Source organism: Anomaloglossus baeobatrachus, chromosome 5 (assembly GCF_048569485.1).
Source record: "Anomaloglossus baeobatrachus isolate aAnoBae1 chromosome 5, aAnoBae1.hap1, whole genome shotgun sequence".
NCBI classification, from domain to species: Eukaryota; Metazoa; Chordata; class Amphibia; order Anura; family Aromobatidae; genus Anomaloglossus; species Anomaloglossus baeobatrachus.
In genome coordinates, this window is record NC_134357.1 from 111,569,490 (window position 1) to 111,588,463 (window position 18,974).

Here is an 18,974-nt window from a genome sequence, read left to right on the forward strand (position 1 = left end):
GCTGCCCTGGCAAAGGGCTATACTGAAATAGACCCACTTCCTTACAATGGGCACTTCAGGTTTAAAGGCCATCATGCACGTCTCTATCCAGGGACAATGTGGAGCCTCCCAATTTTTGGCTGCCCTGGCAAAGGGCTATACTGAAATAGACCCACTTCCTTACAATGGGCACTTCAGGTTTAAAGGCCCTCATGCACGTCTCTACCCAGGGACAACGTGGAGCCTCCCAATTTTTGGCTGCCCTGCCTAAGGGCTATACTACAATAGACCCACTTCCTTCCAATGGGCACTTCAGGTTTACAGGCCCTCATGCACGTCTGTATGCAGGGGCATTGGTGAACCTCACAATTTTGGACTGCCCTGGCAAAGGAAAATACTACAAAGACTCACTTCCTCAAAATGGGCACATTAGACTCAAGAGGCCTTCATGTACGTCTCTTCTCAGGGACATCGGAGTGCCACACAATGTTTTCACGTAAAATCTTTCATGTATTAATCTCAAAAAGTAACATACACCAGCTCTATCTCACTATTGGGTATGTGCCCTTAACATTTCCGCCATGAAAAATCATTTTGGGGTCATTTTGGAAGGTTTTCTGGTGAGTCCGTAAAAATGGCGTAAAACGCGGACAAAATTGTTCACAGCTGTGACTTTTCAGTGATAAATGCTTCAAGGGGTCTTCCCCATGCTGTTGCCATGTCATTTGAGCACTCTTCTGAGACTTTTGTGACATTTTTAGGGTTTCTCCATGCTGCCGGGGGGTCATTTCACAAAAATACTCGGGTCTCCCATAGGATAACATTGGGCTCGTTGCTCGGCCCGAGTACACGAGTATCTTGGGAGGCTCGGCCCGAGCTTCGAGCACCCGAGCTTTTTAGTACTCGCTCATCACTAGTCCAAATCAATTTTGCAAAAATAAACGTCTATTGGTCTATGATTTACAATAAACCCTTGCGGCCTGTTCCCATTCCACTCAAGTTGTATTACATGTGTTTATTGTCCGTCTTCTTCTTGTTCACTCTCATGTTATTTATTATTTGTTTTTAAAAGCACTCTGTCAGCAGGTTTCTGCAATGTTATCTGAAGACAGCATACTGTAATAGTTAAAACCAAAAAAATCAGCCCTGCCTGTCTTATCTCAAATTCTGCCTTTGTTTACCTGGAATGTTAGCTTAAGCCTCTTATCTTTATCATTAGTGGGTCTCAGCAGCTGCATGAGCACTAGTCCGACTCTGCCCCCTTCTGTGATTAGCAGCTTCTATCTATGGATATGTACTCTACTACATACAAAATCGTTCACTGTGTCAGAATGGCTGCACCCAGTAATCTAAGTGATACATCAGTAAATTCAGAGCCTTCTTGCCTCATGCTGCTCTCAGATGAGGTAGCAAAAATCTGCTGACAGATTCCCTTTAAATTGTTAATTTTGCTAACAAATAAATATCTAATAATAAATATGTCATAAAAACGTATCCAAAGCAACGTACAGCTGTAAATGCCGTAAAAGGAGGCGATACAAAGTACTGACTTTAGGGGGGGGTGAATGCAAGCTGATATTTTCAGTTATTTTGTCCTAATTGTTATTTGCTTCACAATAAAAAGAAAAAAATCAAATGTTCACAGTTGTAGCATGTTCTTTACATGAATGGATGCAAATCCTGAAAATCAAACAGTGAAAGTCCAGGTTGTAAGGTAGCAAATCACAAAAAATGCCAAGGGAGTTGAGGCACTGTATGAGATATGCCCAGTAAACATGATACAGATCGTACTTCTACTCTTAGTTTATTACTCACAAGCATGGATCTTTTTAAAAGAACAACAAAACAAATAATGCATAGAGTAATTAAAGTGAAAAGAAGTAAAATGGCTTGGTGGATTTCTTGGGGGTTGTTTTTGTTTGTTTGTTTTTTTGTTTTTAAAGTCTGCAGGATTTTTTTTGCTGGTCTTCGAAAGTGTAGAAATCTTGCAGAGTACAGTATAAACGTCTTAATATCATTCAGTTCCCTCCCTTTTTTTCCTGAATAATGGATGAAGGTTAGTGGGAGGTGCTGAAGCTCGTTGTCTAATAGACCGAGAACATAATCTGAGAATAGAACGAAGGAAGAGAATGCCTGATCTCCTGAGAAACATAGGAAAGAATTATTTTTATATTTCATAGCTTTGATTGTAACTGAGGATAGAAATAAGAAAAAGATGATATTAAGAGAGGAATTGTTAACATTTTTTTTAAACATTATATATATATATATATATATATATATATATAAATTCAGCCATTTATGCAACAGTAAACGGATGTATATTGGGTGGATATTATATATATTTTTTATTATTTTTTTTTAATTTATTGATACTTTACTTATGAAATGATTCGGGGATTTTTTTTGTTCACTTTGGATAGAGATCACAACTGTTTTATGACAAGCAAATCAATATCTACAATAAAAAATTATGTTATCATGCTCTATTAAAGTATTTTACAAGATTACATCGTCTACATAAATACACCAAAAGACAAAAAGATTAGTAAGTACACACTTCACAAGCAACTAGCTAATAATTACCAAAAAATGAACCAAGATGCCAGATACATTTTTCAAGCAGGAACATGAAAATTCATGCATTCAGTCAGAATTTCATAGACAATTTCCATTAGAGCTTTGGGATCAAACTTAAAAACAATTAGCCAATTTGGGCAAAAGCAAAAGGTTAACTTACAGAACTCTGTTTGACTCATGACTTTTCTTTGAGCTATGAATAAAAACCAAATGAGGGCACATTTGTTAGAGGTCATACAGCACTAAATAAGAAAATAATATTTTTTAGAGTCTAAAAAATATGTTATATATATTTATATTAATATAACGCCAGATGTCAATGGAAAAAGATCCCTGCTAAGTGAGGGCGATTATTGAACATCAAGGCGGAGACCAAATTAGGGTACGTATTGTAAATGGAAAAGTAGCTCTGGTGAAAAGTGCGGATACACTAATTAAACATAGCAACAGTTACATAACCTGTATATAGAAATAAAGCTATAAAAAAGTTTAGAAACAGTGACACCAGAATATGATCGCTAAATACTACTATAATATGTGATTAAAACACCATAGATAAGCCTGAAGATTTTCAAAAACACCATTTATGCAGATGCCATAAGCAAAAAACACAAGTAATAATATATACAGACAGGATCTAAATATCCAAATATTGTCATGGATGAAAGTGTTCGCACCCTTAAAATTGTTCCAGAAAATGAAGTATTTTCCTCATTTTATTATACACAGAGGAAAAAAAAGAAAAAAAAGCAATTTGGACATACTTGGAAAGAAATGGGCAGGACAAAATAGATGGCACCTTTCCAAAATTGTGGGTAAACAACTTTGTTTCAAGCATGTTTGCTCTTTCAAATGCACATGTGGAAGTAACAGGCATGGGCAATATGAAAGTCATAACTAAAGCCAGATAAATAAGGGAGAAGTTGTCTCAATCTTTGCATTGTGTGTGCTACACTAAAGAATGGAGAACATAAACAGGAGAACCAAAATTGGTGAAAATATCAACAATCTTAAGGTTACAAATCCATCTCCAAAGATTTTGATTTTGGTTTGTCCATGGTGAGCAATATAATTACAACCCATGGCACTGTATCTTCCTGGACGAAGATGGCAGAGAATAATCTATGAAAGGTTGCAATACAGGATGGCGAATATTTCACCCCAATCAAGTTCCAAAGAAATTCAAACTGTACTGCAGGCTCAGAATGCATCAGTGTCAGCACTAACTATCCGTCAAAATTTGAGTGAAATAAAACCCTATGGCAGGAGACCCATGAGAACCCAATGCTGACATAGAGACAGGATAAAGCTAGACTGCAGTTTGTCAAAATGTAAGTGAGTAAGCCAAAATCCTTCTGGTAAAGCATATTGTGGACAGATGAGACCAAGATAGAGCTGTTTGGTAAAGTACATCATTCTGTTTACCAAAAATGGAATGATGCCTTCAAAGAAAAGAACACAGTACCTACAGTCAAATATGGTGTTGGCTCAAAGAAGTGTTGGGTTTGTTTTACTGACTCTAGCATCAGGTGCATTGACTGAGTGCAAGGCATCATGAAATCTGAAGATTACCAAAGGACTTTGGGTTGCAATGTAGTGCCCAGTGTCAGGAATCTGGGTATGCATCCTAGGCCATGGGTCTTTAAGCAGGACAATGACCCCCAAACACTTCAAGACATACTCAGAAATGGATGGAAATAAAGTGCTGGAGAATTCTGAAGTGGCAGCAATGAGTCCGGATCTAAATCCCATTGAACACATGTTGAGAGATATTAAAATTGCTGTGGGGAAAAAGCGCCTTCAAATCTGAGAGAACTGGAGCAGTTTGAAAAAGAAGAGTGGTAGAAAACTCCAGTTTAGGGGTGTAAGAAGCTTGCTGATGGTTATAGTAAGCGATTAATTACAGTTACTTATTCCAAAGGGTGTGCAACCAAATATTAAGTCGAGGGTACCAACAATTTTGTCTGGCCAATTTTTGTAGTTATATGTGAAATTATGTCCAATTTGCATTTTTTTTCTCAGCTTTTTTAGTGTTATTCCAATACAAACAGGAAATAAACATGTGTAATTGCAATAATTTTCTAGGAGAAATACTTCATTTTCTGTATCTATTTTAAGGCTGCTAATAGTTTTGGCCATGACTGCAAATCCAGAATTATACAGTAAAATCCAGCATCTGTGAAAAATAAAAAAAAAACAAAAACAAAACAATAATATATCTGTAAAAAAATGAGAGGTGAGCTTAGGATGTGTGGAATGTGGGATGACAAGAAAGTGAGGACTGTGAGAATTGAATTAGCATGAAGGTTTCTAGAAAGAAATAGATGTAACTTCCAGCTAACTGGATTCAAAGAGAGCCCGGTCTGCAATCACCATAAGGGCAGTCCTGAAAGGGAAATTCCTCCTCCAACATCATTTCACTTTGAATCCTTAAAGGGGTGGTTCACCCATTTTTTTTATTTTCTGTATGAGCTCTACTTACCTTTCTAGGCGTTTTCTCCTTTGGCTTCTGTTTCCAGTTCTGGCACTGAGCGGCGCTATCCTGCACGCTCAGTGCCGGTCACATGACCCCCTGGAGCTGTGGCCGCCGGCATCCTCTGACGTCCCGGCATTTCCGGGCTCTCAAACAAGACGGGTACGTCACAGGATGCCGGCGCCACTCAGATTGAGTGACAGGGCTGTGGGCGGTGACTACCGCACGTCACAGCTCAGCATCGAGGGGAGGATCCGGAGGACGTCAGTGTGGAGCGGAGGCGTCCTGCAGATGGTGAGACACGGGGCGCCAGTGTGCAGTACAGGGGGGGGGGTCTTCAGCTTCCCCCCCTGCACGTAAGTATGTGATCACACTGTCCACCCGCCCGCTCTGCTGCGATGTCAGGAGAGCGGCCAGTGTCGGGCAGTGTGATCATCTGCTCCTCCCAGCAGCAAGACACTGACAGGCATGTCACCGCTGTGCTCTGCCATCTGTCCTGCTGCATGGGACCAACTATCTGCACTCTGTCACCTGCACCACAAGTCACAGAGTGGAGACAGTTGGTGACAGAGCACCTCTGCCCCCCCCTGTTCTTTCCCCACTCTCTTCTCTCCCCCCACTCTTCTCCCCCTCCCCTCTTCGCCCTCTTCTCTGCCCCCCTCTTATCCCTCTCTCCTCTCCCCTCTCTTTTCCCTCGCTCTCTTCCCCCCTCGCTCTCTTTTCCTCCCCCCGCGCTCTCTTTTCCTCCCCCCTGCGCTCTCTTTTCCTCCCCCCGCGCTCTCTTTTCCTCCCCCCGCGCTCTCTTTTCCTCCCCCCTGCGCTCTCTTTTCCTCCCCCCTGCGCTCTTTTCCTCCCCCCTCGCTCTCTTTTCCTCCCCCCTCACTCTCTTTTCCTCCCCCTTCGCTCTCTTCTCTCCCCCCTCGCTCTGTTCTCCCCCCCCGCTCGCTCTCTTTCCCCCCCGCTCGCTCTCTTTTCCTCCCCCCTCGCTCTCTTTTCCTCCCCCCCTCGCTCTCTTTTCCTCCCCCCTCGCTCTCTTTTCCTCCCCCCTCGCTCTCTTTTCCTCCCCCCTTGCTCTCTTTTCCTCCCCCCTCGCTCTCTTTTCCTCCCCCCCTCGCTCTCTTTTCCTCCCCCCTCGCCCTCTTTTCCTCCCCCCTCGCTCTCTTCTCCCCCCCTCGCTCTCTTCCCCCCCCCTCGCTCTCTTTCCCCCCCGCTCGCTCTCTTTTCCTCCCCCCCCGCTCGCTTTCTTTTCCTCCCCCCCCTCGCTCTCTCTCTTTTCCCTCGCTCTCTCCTGGCATGGTCAGTACAGAACTCTCTCCATCGTGGAGGGGTGAGAGGGAGTAATAAACATGGAGTCCCTACTGTGTCTGTGTATTTATTTCTAATAAAGTATTTTTCTCTGTGTGGTCTTTTTTTTTTTAAACCCTTTATTGGAGATTCTTAATGGCCAGGTCAACCTTGGCCTGACATTAAGAATCTCGGGCTTTATACCAGCGGGTAAAACATAGCTGGTATTAACCCCTTATTACCCAGCGTGCCACCTGCCACCAGGGCCACTGGAAGAGTTGGATACAGCGCCAGAAGATGGCGCTTCTATGAAAGCGCCATTTTCTGGGGCGGCTGTGGACTGCAATTCGCAGTGGGGGGCCCAGAAAGTTTGGGCACCCTTCACTGCGGATTCCAATCCCCAGCTGCCTAGTTGTACCTGGCTGGACTCAAAAATTCGGCGAAGCCCATGTCATTTTTTTTTTTTAATTATTTCATGAAATTCATGAAATAAAAAAAAAAAAAGGGCTTCTCTATATTTTTGGTTCCCAGCCGGGTACAACTAGGCAGCTGGGGGTTGGGGGCAGCCCGTACCTGCCTGCTGTACCTGGCTAGCATACAAAAATATGGCGAAGCCCACGTCATTTTCTTAAAAACGTTTTCAGGGAAAAACCTTTATAAAAAAAAAAAATGCTTCCCTGCATTTCTATTGCCAGTGAAAGTAACACCAAGCAGCTGGGGCTAGCAGCCAGTAGCTGCTTTGGTTACCCTTAGCAACAGAAAATGCAGCGGGAGCCCACAAACAATGTGATTTTTTTGTTTTTTTATTTTTAATGAATTTTTTTTAAAAAAAATCGGCATGGGCTTCGCCCATCGAGCACCAGAGCATTTTACTGCTCAATTCATCCCAAGTAATCAGATGACTCCAGTGTCGGCCGATTACTTGTTCTGTGTCCCCCTGCATCCATCGCAGCGTGTACGGGCTGTGAGGTCAGCGGAGTGGAGACAGTGACATGCTCTGCTCTGACACATAGTGTGCTGCATGTCACTATCTTTCACCACTCTGGCACTTGTTGTGCAGGTGACCGGATGCTACATGTCACTAACTGTCTCCACTATGGGACTTGTTGTGCAGGTGAGAGTGTATACAGTTGGTACTATGCAGCAGAAATCACAGAGTGGGGCAGTTAGTGACATGTATCATCCGGTCACCTGCACAACAAGTCCCAGAGTGGATACAGTGACATGCAGCACACTATGTGTCAGAGCAGAGCATGTCACCAACTTGCTCTGCTCTGTCATCTGCGGTGCTGCATGTCACGTTTTTGCCGCGATTTGGTGCCTTTTTTGCTGCGTTTTTGCTCACTGCGTTTTTAATCAGTGCACAATGCCATTAAAGATTGTTGATGAAAAAAATAAAAAAGGTCTGATGTCATTTCCTTATTCAAAATGTTCATTGTATGCAGGAGAGCAGACAGCAGCTGCAGAACTACAAGGCTCAGCATCCTCCATCCAGGACTGTATGCAGTTTTTTAACCAAAAAGAAAAAAAAAATGACGTGGGCTTCGCCATATTTTTGTATGCTAGCCGGGTACAGCAGGCAGGTACGGGCTGCCCCCAACCCCCAGCTGCCTAGTTGTACCCGGCTGGGAACCAAAAATATAGAGAAGCCCTTTTTTTTTTTTTAATTATTTCATGAATTTCATGAAATAATTTAAAAAAAAATGACGTGAGCTTCGCCTAATTTTGGTGTCCAGCCGGGTACAACTAGGCAGCTGGGGATTGGAATCCACAGTGAAGGGTGCCCAAGCTTTCTGGGCACCCCCACTGCGAATTGCAGTCCGCAGCCACCCCAGAAAATGGCGCTTTCATAGAAGCGCCATCTTCTGGCGCTGTATCCAACTCTTCCAGCTGCCCTGATGCCGGGTGGCTAGCCGGGTAATAATGGAGTTAGGGCTAGCTGTATATTATCAGCTAGCCCTAAGCCCGAAATTCATGGTGTCACGCCAATATTAGACATGGCCACCATGAATTTCTAGTAATGATAAAAAAAAACAAAAAACACAACACACAGAAAAATTTTTTTATTAGAGATAAAACACAACACAATTAGTGACTCCATCTTTATTGAAATAAACCCCCCTCCGCAGTAATCCTGGGTTAGGGTCCCGCGTCGTCCAATCCGGATCCAATATCATCTGATCGGTTTGCTGGAAGGCAAAGCGATCAGATGATGTGTCAGGTTAAAGGATGTGAATCACATCATACATCAGCTGATTGTATAAAAGCCGATTATACAATCAGCTGAAGCATCAGTGCAAAAAAAATAAATAAATAAATAAATACTCACGTCTGTGCTGATGACCGGCAGCTCCTGGAGCGGAGTCTGATCCTGGCCCATCATTGCAGGAGCGGCCGGTAATCAGCTGATGAAGTCCCCTGACGGCAGGATCAGCTGATAGCCGGCCGGGCGCGAAAAAGCCGGCGACACTACGATCAGCTGATGCGTCAGGTGACTGCATCAGGTGATCCACGGCCAGGTCCTGCAAGCTTCGTGCATGCACCGGGGAGACTGCACACAGCCGAAACGGCGGGACCGAGACAGGGGCTGGAAGCAGGCATGGCACCCGGACCCTGCAGACAGGTGAGTATGACATACACACACACATACACACTCACTCACACACTGTATATATACACACACACACTGTATATACGCGCACACACACTGTATATACGCACACACACACTGTATATACACACACACTGTATATACGCGCACACATACACACACACTGTATATACGCGCACACACACTTTCTTCCCCTGGCTGTGTAGAGCTGCTGCTGTCTCTGTGTAATTGATCTCAGTGCATCCACTGGGAAGAGGCAGGGAGGAGGGTTTGGGTGAGAGCAGAGTGGGTGTATTAGACACAATGGGTGTGTTAGATAAGCTAGACACCGCCCTAGAGCCACAAAGAATTCTGGGACTTGTAGGAACTGAACACAGGAAGTCAGAGGAGAGATTAACCCCATCAGAGCTGGAGCCAGCAATGAGCATGTGCTGCTAGTGCACAATGAAAGGTAATTTTGCTGAAAAAACATAATAGATGTGTTGTGGGGCACATATTAGCAAGATTTATCAGAAAAAAAAAAAACAGTTTTGGTAACTGGACAACTTCTTTAAGAATCAAAGCTCAAACGATTAGAAACTAACTACTCCAAAAGGATGATGCGGAGAACATACAATTCTGCTATTAGCACGAACCGACAGGACTAATCTGAAAAATAACAGTTATATCAGATTAATTACTGATTACCATGAGGATTGGGATAAGATGATGGGCATATAAAATAAGCACTAGGAAATCCTTAAATCAGACCCAGACTTGAAGGACCACCAACCATACATGCTTCATTTGTGTACCGCAAAGCTAAATATCATCTGTTAGCTACTTGTCACTTTACACAGGAGACGCGAATAAAGATACAAACAAGACTTTGGCTTTTTTCCATGGGGGATGTGTAAAGTATAACAAATTTAGATTCTAGTTAAAAACGTTATGGATGCTTTTGGCAAGAGGAACTGCCTTAAAGAGGTTTTCCCATAAAGTTAATTTAATCAATAGATCTTGGAATAATAATAATTTCTACAATTCGATGTGTTGAAATAAAGTTCCTGTGCTGAGATCTAATATATAAAGCTGAGTGTATGTATGTATGTATGTATGTATGTATGTATGTATGTATGTATGTGTGTGTGTGTGTGTTTATGTATGTGTGTGTGTGTGTGTGTGTGTGTGTGTGTGTGTGTGTGTGTGTGTGTGTATGTCCGCTAAAGGAATCTGCTCCATCACATTTACAATCACAAAATTTTGCACAGAAGCCTCATTTGACTCAGGGAAGGTTGTAGACTATGTTTTGAGCAGAAAATGTAACCCCACATTTTACAGTTATTCACCAAAAAACCTGCCTCCATTAAAGTCAATGGAGCTGGGAGCTACAGGTTATTAACAGGAGCTGTGATTGGTTGCTATAGTCAAAGAAGGAGATTCTTAGTATAAGAAGCATATGTGTGAGGTAATATGATATCGGTGGAGAGACGGATAGAGACAGAGATAGAGACAGATAGACATAGGCACAGACAGACGCAAACAGACGCAGGCAGAGACAGAGGAAGAGGCAGACAGGGAAAGAGACAGACAGAGGCAGACAGACAGAGGAACACAGGGAAAGAGATAGAGACAGACAGGGAAAGAGGCAGAAAGGGAAATAGAAAGAGACAAACAGGGAAAGACAGAGGCAGACAGGAAAAGAGACAGACAGGGAAAGAGACAGGGAAAAAGACAGATGGGAAAGAGACAGACAGGGAAAGCGACAGACAGGAAAAGAGACAGACAAGGAAAGATACAGACAGACCGAAGCACAGACAGAGGCAGACAGGGAAACAGACAGACAGACATACAGGGAAAGAGACAGACAGAGAGACAGACAGAGATAGAGACAGACAAGGAAAGAGACAGACAACCAGAGAGACAGACAGACAGAGACAGACAAACAAATATAGACAGAGACAAACAGACATACAGGGAAAGAGGCAGACAGACAGAAACAGACAGACAGAGACAGAAGATAGAGGCAGAAGACAGACAGGGAGAGACAGATAGACAGAGAGACAGACAGGGAAAAAACAGAGACAGACAGAGACAGACCGGGAAAGAGACAGAGAGACAGACAGACAGATCGATAGACAGACAGAGAGGGAGACAGAGACTGGGAGAGAGGGAGAGCGGGAGAGAGACAGTTACTATCCTGGGCAATGCCAGGTACTACAGCTAGTAATCATATATATATATATATTAATGTATCATGGTGCGGACTATAGATATACCATTATAAACAGGGAAAAACTAAAACCTAACATAGAAATAATCATTAAAAACAATCCAAATAATATTAAGAGTGCTAAGTTTACTTTTTAGGATATTTGCTATACATATTTTCCCAATTTCCACATATATGAATTAGTAAGGTATCCAACACTGTAAGGATGGGTTCACATGGTCTTTAGTCATCCATTTACATGAATTCGTTAGAGATCTGTTTGCAAAAAGTTGTGCAAAAACAACTTTTTTGTCCATTGTTAAATAACGGATGTTGGACGGATCCGATTTACACATGTGGTATCTACGGACAACGGCTCTGTTAACGAATTGCTATTTATTGTCCATTTGTAATGGATCCGTTAAGAAAACAACGGATCCGTTACAAATGCAAGTACAATGGATGGATAAATAGCAATCCATTAACGTATCCGTTCTTCATAGACGCCAATGTTAAATAAAAAAAAAGGATCCGGCAGAAATCACTTTCCCAACGGATCCGTTCTAATAGATGACTACAGGACATGTGAACTTAGCCTTACACAGCTTCTCATATTCATGATCACTGGCAGCCCAGTCACTGATCGTTGTTGGTCCAATTGCTCTTAACACCAGAAATCCCAAAATGGGACTTCTGGAACAAAGGAATGGGGCTCTGCAGCTATGTCCTGTGTCGACTAAAGGTGCGCGTATACAGCCTCCTCTACATTCATTGTGAGGCACTGGCAACTACAGCACTTGGCTTTTTTTGACAATCTCATAGACTCTGAATGGGGTGGAGACCAAGCATGCGCACTTCCGCTTCATTCAGGTGGATTGTAGAGCTCCAATCACTGGATTGCTGAGGATCCCAAAAATTGTATCCTCAGCAATAAGCAAGTTATCGCCTACCCAAGGTGTTAGGGGTTTAGCTGCCATTATTAATAATGTGTGAGATATTAATTTGATAATTTTATTAAGGTAATTTGAAACAAAGGGAATCTGTTTGAAGACCAGAAGGTTTTGTAAGTCACCAGAATTGCCATTTATGAGACATAGAAATCTTTTAAACCTAAAAGGATCCACTACATTCTGTACAAGCCCTGAGGCTCATGCTAATCTATATCCATTAAGTCAGTCGAAAACAATTTCATGTTACATTTCCTTTCACAGGTTCCCGTCAGTAATTACAGTTCAATTTCAGGGATAGGAATGGATGTTAAGCAATGCACTGTATACACAAGGAGCCTGCAATCACCATCATGTTCAGGTACATTAATGGGAACCTGTCATGGTGAAATTGTTATCTGATCTACACGCAGTATGTTATAGAGCAGGAGGAGCTGATCAGAGTTATATACATTTTTGTTGGAAAAATTACAGTAAAACTTATATTTTATTCATTAAAATCCTTTGTGTTTGTATGCATGAGTCCAGTGGGCGGTACTATTCAGTGATTGACAGTCTTCCCTGCATGAATGTGCATGCAGTTATGGATATCAATCACTAGCAGGACTGCCCACTGGACTCATGTATACAGAGACACCAAGGATTTCAATCAAGTTATACTAAATCATTTCCTACAAACCCATATACAATTCCACTGAGCTTCTCCGTCTCTATACCGTGGTGTGAGAGAATACTATCCATTTTGTTCTTATAGAAACCATCTTGTCTTACAACTGAATGATGTCATAGGGCTCAGCTAATACTGATGGGCAGGGAAGTTTCACCTTTCTGTTCACGCCCCTATTGTCTTATTGTTGTTCTGAGAAGTTATTTCTTTGTTTGGGATACTATATAAACTGGTCACATGATGTAATTAGGCAGAAATTTTAAGTACACCACAAAGCGTGTGTGCTGCATTGATTTCCCAAGTGCATGTAAAACAAATCTTATTAATTTGGAGTCCCAATGGCAGAAAAAGTGTATATTTTGCTCACACGTGCTGTCCACAGATTGGACGGCATGTACAACTTCCCATGTTACCTTTAAAATAAAATTTTTAATTTATCATTAAGCTATACTTGCTTTTTGGGGTTATGACCAGCACCATGTGAAATGTAACAGAATGAAGTAACGTAATGGTGAAATGGACTATAACCAGAGGCATACTGGAGATTCTTGAGTCCTGTGACGTCACATGCTCTCTTCACGCGTGCATTCGGGTATCCAGGGAAGCCGCCAGTCGGGGCTCCTAGATACAGACGCTAGCTCCTTGCCGCACACCGCTCATCCTGCGGGGTAGAATTAGCATTCACCCCTTGAAACCCGTCTCGCAGAACACCTCCATACCTTGCACTTGCTGCCAGTCCCGAGGTGAATAACTTCACCACAGGCATGCACACCACCTGTAACCTCTGCAGCCTACTATGAACCTCCAGATGAGGACACACATCCATCTACTCACCTAGTCTGGTGTATTTTTCAGGCAAGTTATTTGATCTCAATTTTACCCCGCATATGTTACTTATCACTGGTGTGTACAACGTCGGTTTGTGAGCGCTATAGTCTTCTGGTTATCACTATATCTGTCTACTTGATCTACTCTCACGCTGAGTGCATTAACTTTTAGCTACTCCAACACTAGCCATAGGTCATTATTAAACCACTGCATCTGACACATCCATCTTATAGGCTTCAGCCTTTTTAACTTCAGCCATCTAACCCATTTGCCTCATAAATTCTATCCTTTATGCATACTGGAGATTGCCTGTAGGTAGTATGCATGACCATAGCATGCCCATCTGTGTTTCCAGGTCCATCATATATTATGCTCACTGGTCATCTTCCTTTAGATGACTCCCAATAGAGACACCAAACTATCAGGTTCCTCTGAATATAACAGAGTACAAGCACATTCACAAAGGCAAACAGAAATGCTTTTCAACATCAAAGCAAGACACAAAATTGGACCCGACAGATGGCATTGGCACCATTTCACAACACCTCATCCAGACGTTTTTAATAACATTAAGAAAATTATTCAGCAAAACAAATTATTCTGCTAAAATGAGATTTACCACTGCAGGTAAATGAAATAAGCAGACTTGTACAGGAAACTGCGGGATTATTTCAGAAATGAAAATAAATTACTTCCCAATATTCTCTGTAACAAAGGTCTTTCGTTGTCCTTAAAAATGTCATTATTCATTAGAATGAAATACAAAATGAATTGGCCAAGCCAAACCATTTTCTCCATACGAAGCACAGATAGATGGTAATTCAGTAATTGCACTGAATGATTCTAGAAAACATTATTAACTGAAATGAGTTCTGCATATTTTAAAGCTAAATAAACCGTGCTGAGTGCATGTTTATCACTCATATAGGACTCCATAATATGGTGGCAAGACTCTGATACAGCTTACAAGAAATGTGCCATTAATGAAGGGAACTCTATGCATCTTGTTAGACAACCCCTATTAGTGCAGAACGAGCTACAGTAATAGAATTGCATTCTCAGTTGAACCTCAGTTGAACCCCCTCTAATTTTCTGTGGACCCTTTCCCCCCTCTCCCCCAGGCAGAACCGCTGAGCTCACCGATTGGCAGCAGCATTGTCAACATGATGTCAGCGATGCCGACAATGACAGACACTGGGAGCAGAGGGTGAGAATCCGCATAGGACCCGGGGAGGGTGAGTAAAGAGTAGTTTGCTTTTTAAACATACTGCAGAAGTGGGAGAAAACGTATCCAAAATTGAAAACCCCCTATAAAAACAATGGAAGCACACCAATTTAATTGAGAACCTCAACATTTTTGGAGTCAATTCTTGATATGATTAGTAGGGATGAGGGAACCTGAATTGTACAGTTCGGGGTCCAGGACTAGAACTCGTACATGGACTTTTCAACAAGTTCGGAGTTCGGGTGCTGTTTGTATGCTAATAAAGCTTGTTAAAAGGCTGCAGCGCAGCCAATCAATAAGCTTTTCGGCATGTGGAAGATGCCTATACCCTGCTGTGAACAAAATAAATAAACTACAAACAAAATTATGTGGACTCCCATCTATTTTTGATAACCAGCGAAGGTAAAGCAAACAACCACGGGCTGCAACTCTCAGCTGTCTGCTTTACCTTGGCTGGTTATTAAAAATAGAGGGGACCCCAAGCAATTTAAAAAAAAAAAGAAAAATAATAATAATTATTTAAAAAAACGTCATGGAAATCCCCTTGTTTGATAACCAGCCAAGGCAAAGTAGATAGCTGGGGCTGTTATTATCAGACTGGAAGGCTTATGGTTATTTGATGTTTCCCAGCCTGAAAATAGCAGCTCACTTCTGGGGTGCCTGCGGGCTGCTATTTTTAGGCTGGGAAGGGCCACATAACCATGGGCCTTCCCTGTCTGATAATACACATTGTGTGTGCTCTGAGGATTTAGAAGCCTGCAATAACACAGTCTGTCTGAAGACTTGAACCCAAAGTCTGGACATCCTCTTTAACAAATTATTGCATCCTCCCCAGCCTTGTCTATAAAGTATCCCTCTGTCTCTTCCTGACATTCATTTTGTTTCATATGGATATGTTATATCATATAATATGAAAAACATATGTCCACTGTGCCCATGCGGGGTCTGTCTCTGCTTATTATAGAAGACCTAATTGCATTTGTACAAATCTAGCTTCTTCCTATTTCTATAGCTTCCTCAACTGCACTAAAGGAAATCTGTTAGCAGGGTTTTACTATTTATTCTAAGAACGGTATAAGGTAGGGGCAGAGCCCCCGATTCTAATGATGTATCACTTACTAGGTTGCTTGTTGCAGAGAGAGTATAACTGCAGGACTATTTGTCTTGTGTCATGTAGTCTTCTCACTCTGCATGACCCCACCAATGTTTGACAGCTTTCTGTCTATGGATAGAAAGCTGCCAATCAGTGGTGTGGGTGGGGTTATACAGAGCTCCAAATACAGAGAACTGCTAGATTTGCAGCAAAGGAAGCTGTAATTTTATCAAAATAACAACATGCAGACCACTAAGTGATGTATCGCTAAATTCAGGGTCACTGTTCCTACATCATGTTGCTATTTGACTATATTATTATTATTATTATTATTTAGTATTATAGCGCCATCAATTCCATGGCGCTTTACATGTGAAAGGGGTATACATAATAGGGACAAGTACAATAATCATAAACAGTACAAGACACAGACTGGTACAGGAGGAGAGAGGTCCCTGCCCGCGAGGGCTCATAGTCTACAAGGGATAAGGGAGGATACAGTAGGTTAGGGTAGAGTTGATTGTGCTGCGCTGTATCAGACTGAGGGTTACGGCAGGTTGTAGACTTGTCGGAAGAGGTGGGTCTTCAGGTTCCTTTTGAAGCTTGGCAAGGTATATACTATATAACATAGCAACCTCATGACAGATTCCTTTTAATCCCACCTCAAAACTGATAATGAGAAAAATGAGCAAACTGGAGCAAGTGGTGTCCACATGAAATAATGGTGGATACACCATTAGGAGGAAAGGAGAGTCACAATGGGGAACTATTGTAGGATTTTAACACAAAATATGTTTACAATTAGATGTTTCTTAAGTTCTAAAATTAAAGGTTTAGTCCGCAAAAAAAATCTAAATTTGTAGAAAAACCTCTACTAGTTTGTCGCAAATTTATACAAATTCTGAAAGTTAAATGTCCACATTTTGTGTTCAACTTTACTTGCAAAATCAAAAGTTAATAAAAAAATAAATAATGAAGCACATCAGAAATAACTTCCAAGCGTTCCTCAGCAAAGACCCATGTGTATTGCATTAGCTCAACTATTTTTTCATTGTTTAGAAAAATATTTAGAAATCTCATCAGGATTCTTGACGTTCCTGTATCTGACTGGCTCGTTTTACTGTTTTTGCATCGGGTTGCCCGGTATTAGATAGTCATGAACAATTTCAAAACCCTAAGTATAAAAATATTGGTGTAACACTCACTGAAATCTGCTCCTATCCATTATAGAGTTTTTTCTCACGGTGCTGTTTTCGGTGGCATTGTCTTCACCCTCCTCAGACTCAAGGCTGCGGTTACAGCTACGGATGGTCTGCATGATATTGTTGACTGTTGATTCTTTTTCGGTGTTGTTTATCCCATCTTTTCCTATTCGCTGAATAAACTTGTCTTGTCCATTGTAGTCGGATACAAACTGCAAAATATACAACAGATTTGTCTTACTTATGGCTCGTTGTGAAGTGAGAAAGAACATTTTTATGTTCAAGAAGTTTCGAAAAGTCCTATTAATTAACCTATATATTAAGTCTGATGCCCAGATAGAATAACATTTACATTACTTTTATATAGCTGCTAAAAATCAAAGGTTTCACATTCCAAACAATAAAAAAACCAACAGTAAATACACAGTTGAAAAAGAAATGTCTGCTATGGTTACCTCCAGTGTTTCATTCTGAGAATTGAAGCGAGGACACAGTTTTATAAGACTTGAGGTTCCATCAAGGACTTCACAAAGCTCCTTCAAAAAGACGCCACAGAAAGGAACAACCTTGCAACCTGAAATATTCAAGGCTCTATTCACTACTTTTCTGTACTCCGAGGAGAACTCATGCTGAGCCATTGCATCTTTCAAGCTTCTCATCGTTTCTATGTCACTTTGATCCATAAATTGCCACATTTTCAATACTTTTCTTGACCTAAGTTTAAGCAGAAAACCCCCAAAACTACAGTTAAAATTATAACAAAAAGGAAACAGTTGCACTCTACAGTGCTAAGCTATGTGGAACAATGAGTATGGGAATATAGACATGCATCATTGTTATGAAAAACATGTAAAAGATACTTAGCACACAAAAATGGCCATTTTTTTGTGAGCCCAACAGCCAACGGCAAAGCAACCTATCAAACTAATGCCTCTCTTTAGGTTAAAAAACCTACAATGTGCCATAAGTCTTTTTCTTATAGTTTAAAATTATAACATTTACCCTTTCACCCCTGGGCAATTTTTCATTTTTCTTTTGGTCCCTTTCTTCCGAGAGCCATAACTTTTTTATATTTCTGTCAATTTTGCCATATGAGAGCTTGTTTTTTGCAGGATGAGTTGTACTTAAATAAAACCATGAGTTTTACCATATAGTGTAGTCAAAAACCACAAAAAAGTACGGAAAAATAAAAAAAGTGTGATTGCACAATTTTGGTGTATTGTATTCACCGTGTTCACTATATGGTAAAACTGATGTGTCGTTGTGATGCCTCAGGTCGGTAGAAATGTGTAGATACCAATTATGTATAGATTTACTTTTATCTAAGGGGTTAGAAAAAATGCAAAATTTTGTACAAAAAAGTGGCACACTTTTTGCGCTATTTTCTGCAACCCGTAGCGTTCTCCTTTTTCGTGATATGGGGCTCAGTGATGGCTTATTTTTTTAATCTCAAGCTGATATTTTTGTAATAGTACCATTTTTACGCAGATACTACGTTTTGATTGCCTGTTATTGCATTTTACGTAAAATATGCGACAACTAAAAACTTAATTTTGGCGTTTTGAATTTTTTTGCTGTTACGCTGTATGCTGATCAGATTAATTGATTTTATATTTTGATAGATCGGGCATTTCTGATGGCGGCAATACCAAATATGTGTATATTTTTTAACCCTTTAATTTTTGATGGGGCGAATAAGGGGTGATTTGAACTTATAGGTTTTTTTTTTTTTTTCTTTACTAGTCTCCCTAGGGTACTACTATAAGAATCAGCAGTCTGATCGCTGATTTATTTCTGTTGATCAGAGCTGCTCTGCCGGCTGTAACAGGAACTACGCCATAATAGTGACAGGAGTCATCACATTGCCCGTTGCTACCATGTCCCCGTGATTGTG

The 18,974-nt window shown here is 41.3% G+C and overlaps 1 protein-coding gene across 9 annotated transcripts in view; it reads right to left on the reverse strand.

Moving 5' to 3' along the window:
- PLCE1 (phospholipase C epsilon 1) overlaps positions 1 to 18,974 on the reverse strand; it is a 400,168-nt gene that overhangs the window by 103,592 nt on the left and 277,602 nt on the right. For 5 of the 9 annotated variants that reach the window (XM_075348765.1, XM_075348767.1, XM_075348764.1 and 2 more), the window contains exons 6-8: positions 17,536 to 17,794; positions 17,084 to 17,292; positions 2,720 to 2,752 (exon numbers count right to left, since the gene is read on the reverse strand). In XM_075348765.1, coding sequence (XP_075204880.1) covers positions 2,720 to 2,752; positions 17,084 to 17,292; positions 17,536 to 17,794 — 501 coding nt within the window. The remainder of the gene's footprint in view (positions 1 to 2,719; positions 2,753 to 17,083; positions 17,293 to 17,535; positions 17,795 to 18,974) is intronic. The other 4 variants (XM_075348768.1, XM_075348766.1, XM_075348771.1 and 1 more) reach the window with 1 other exon arrangement.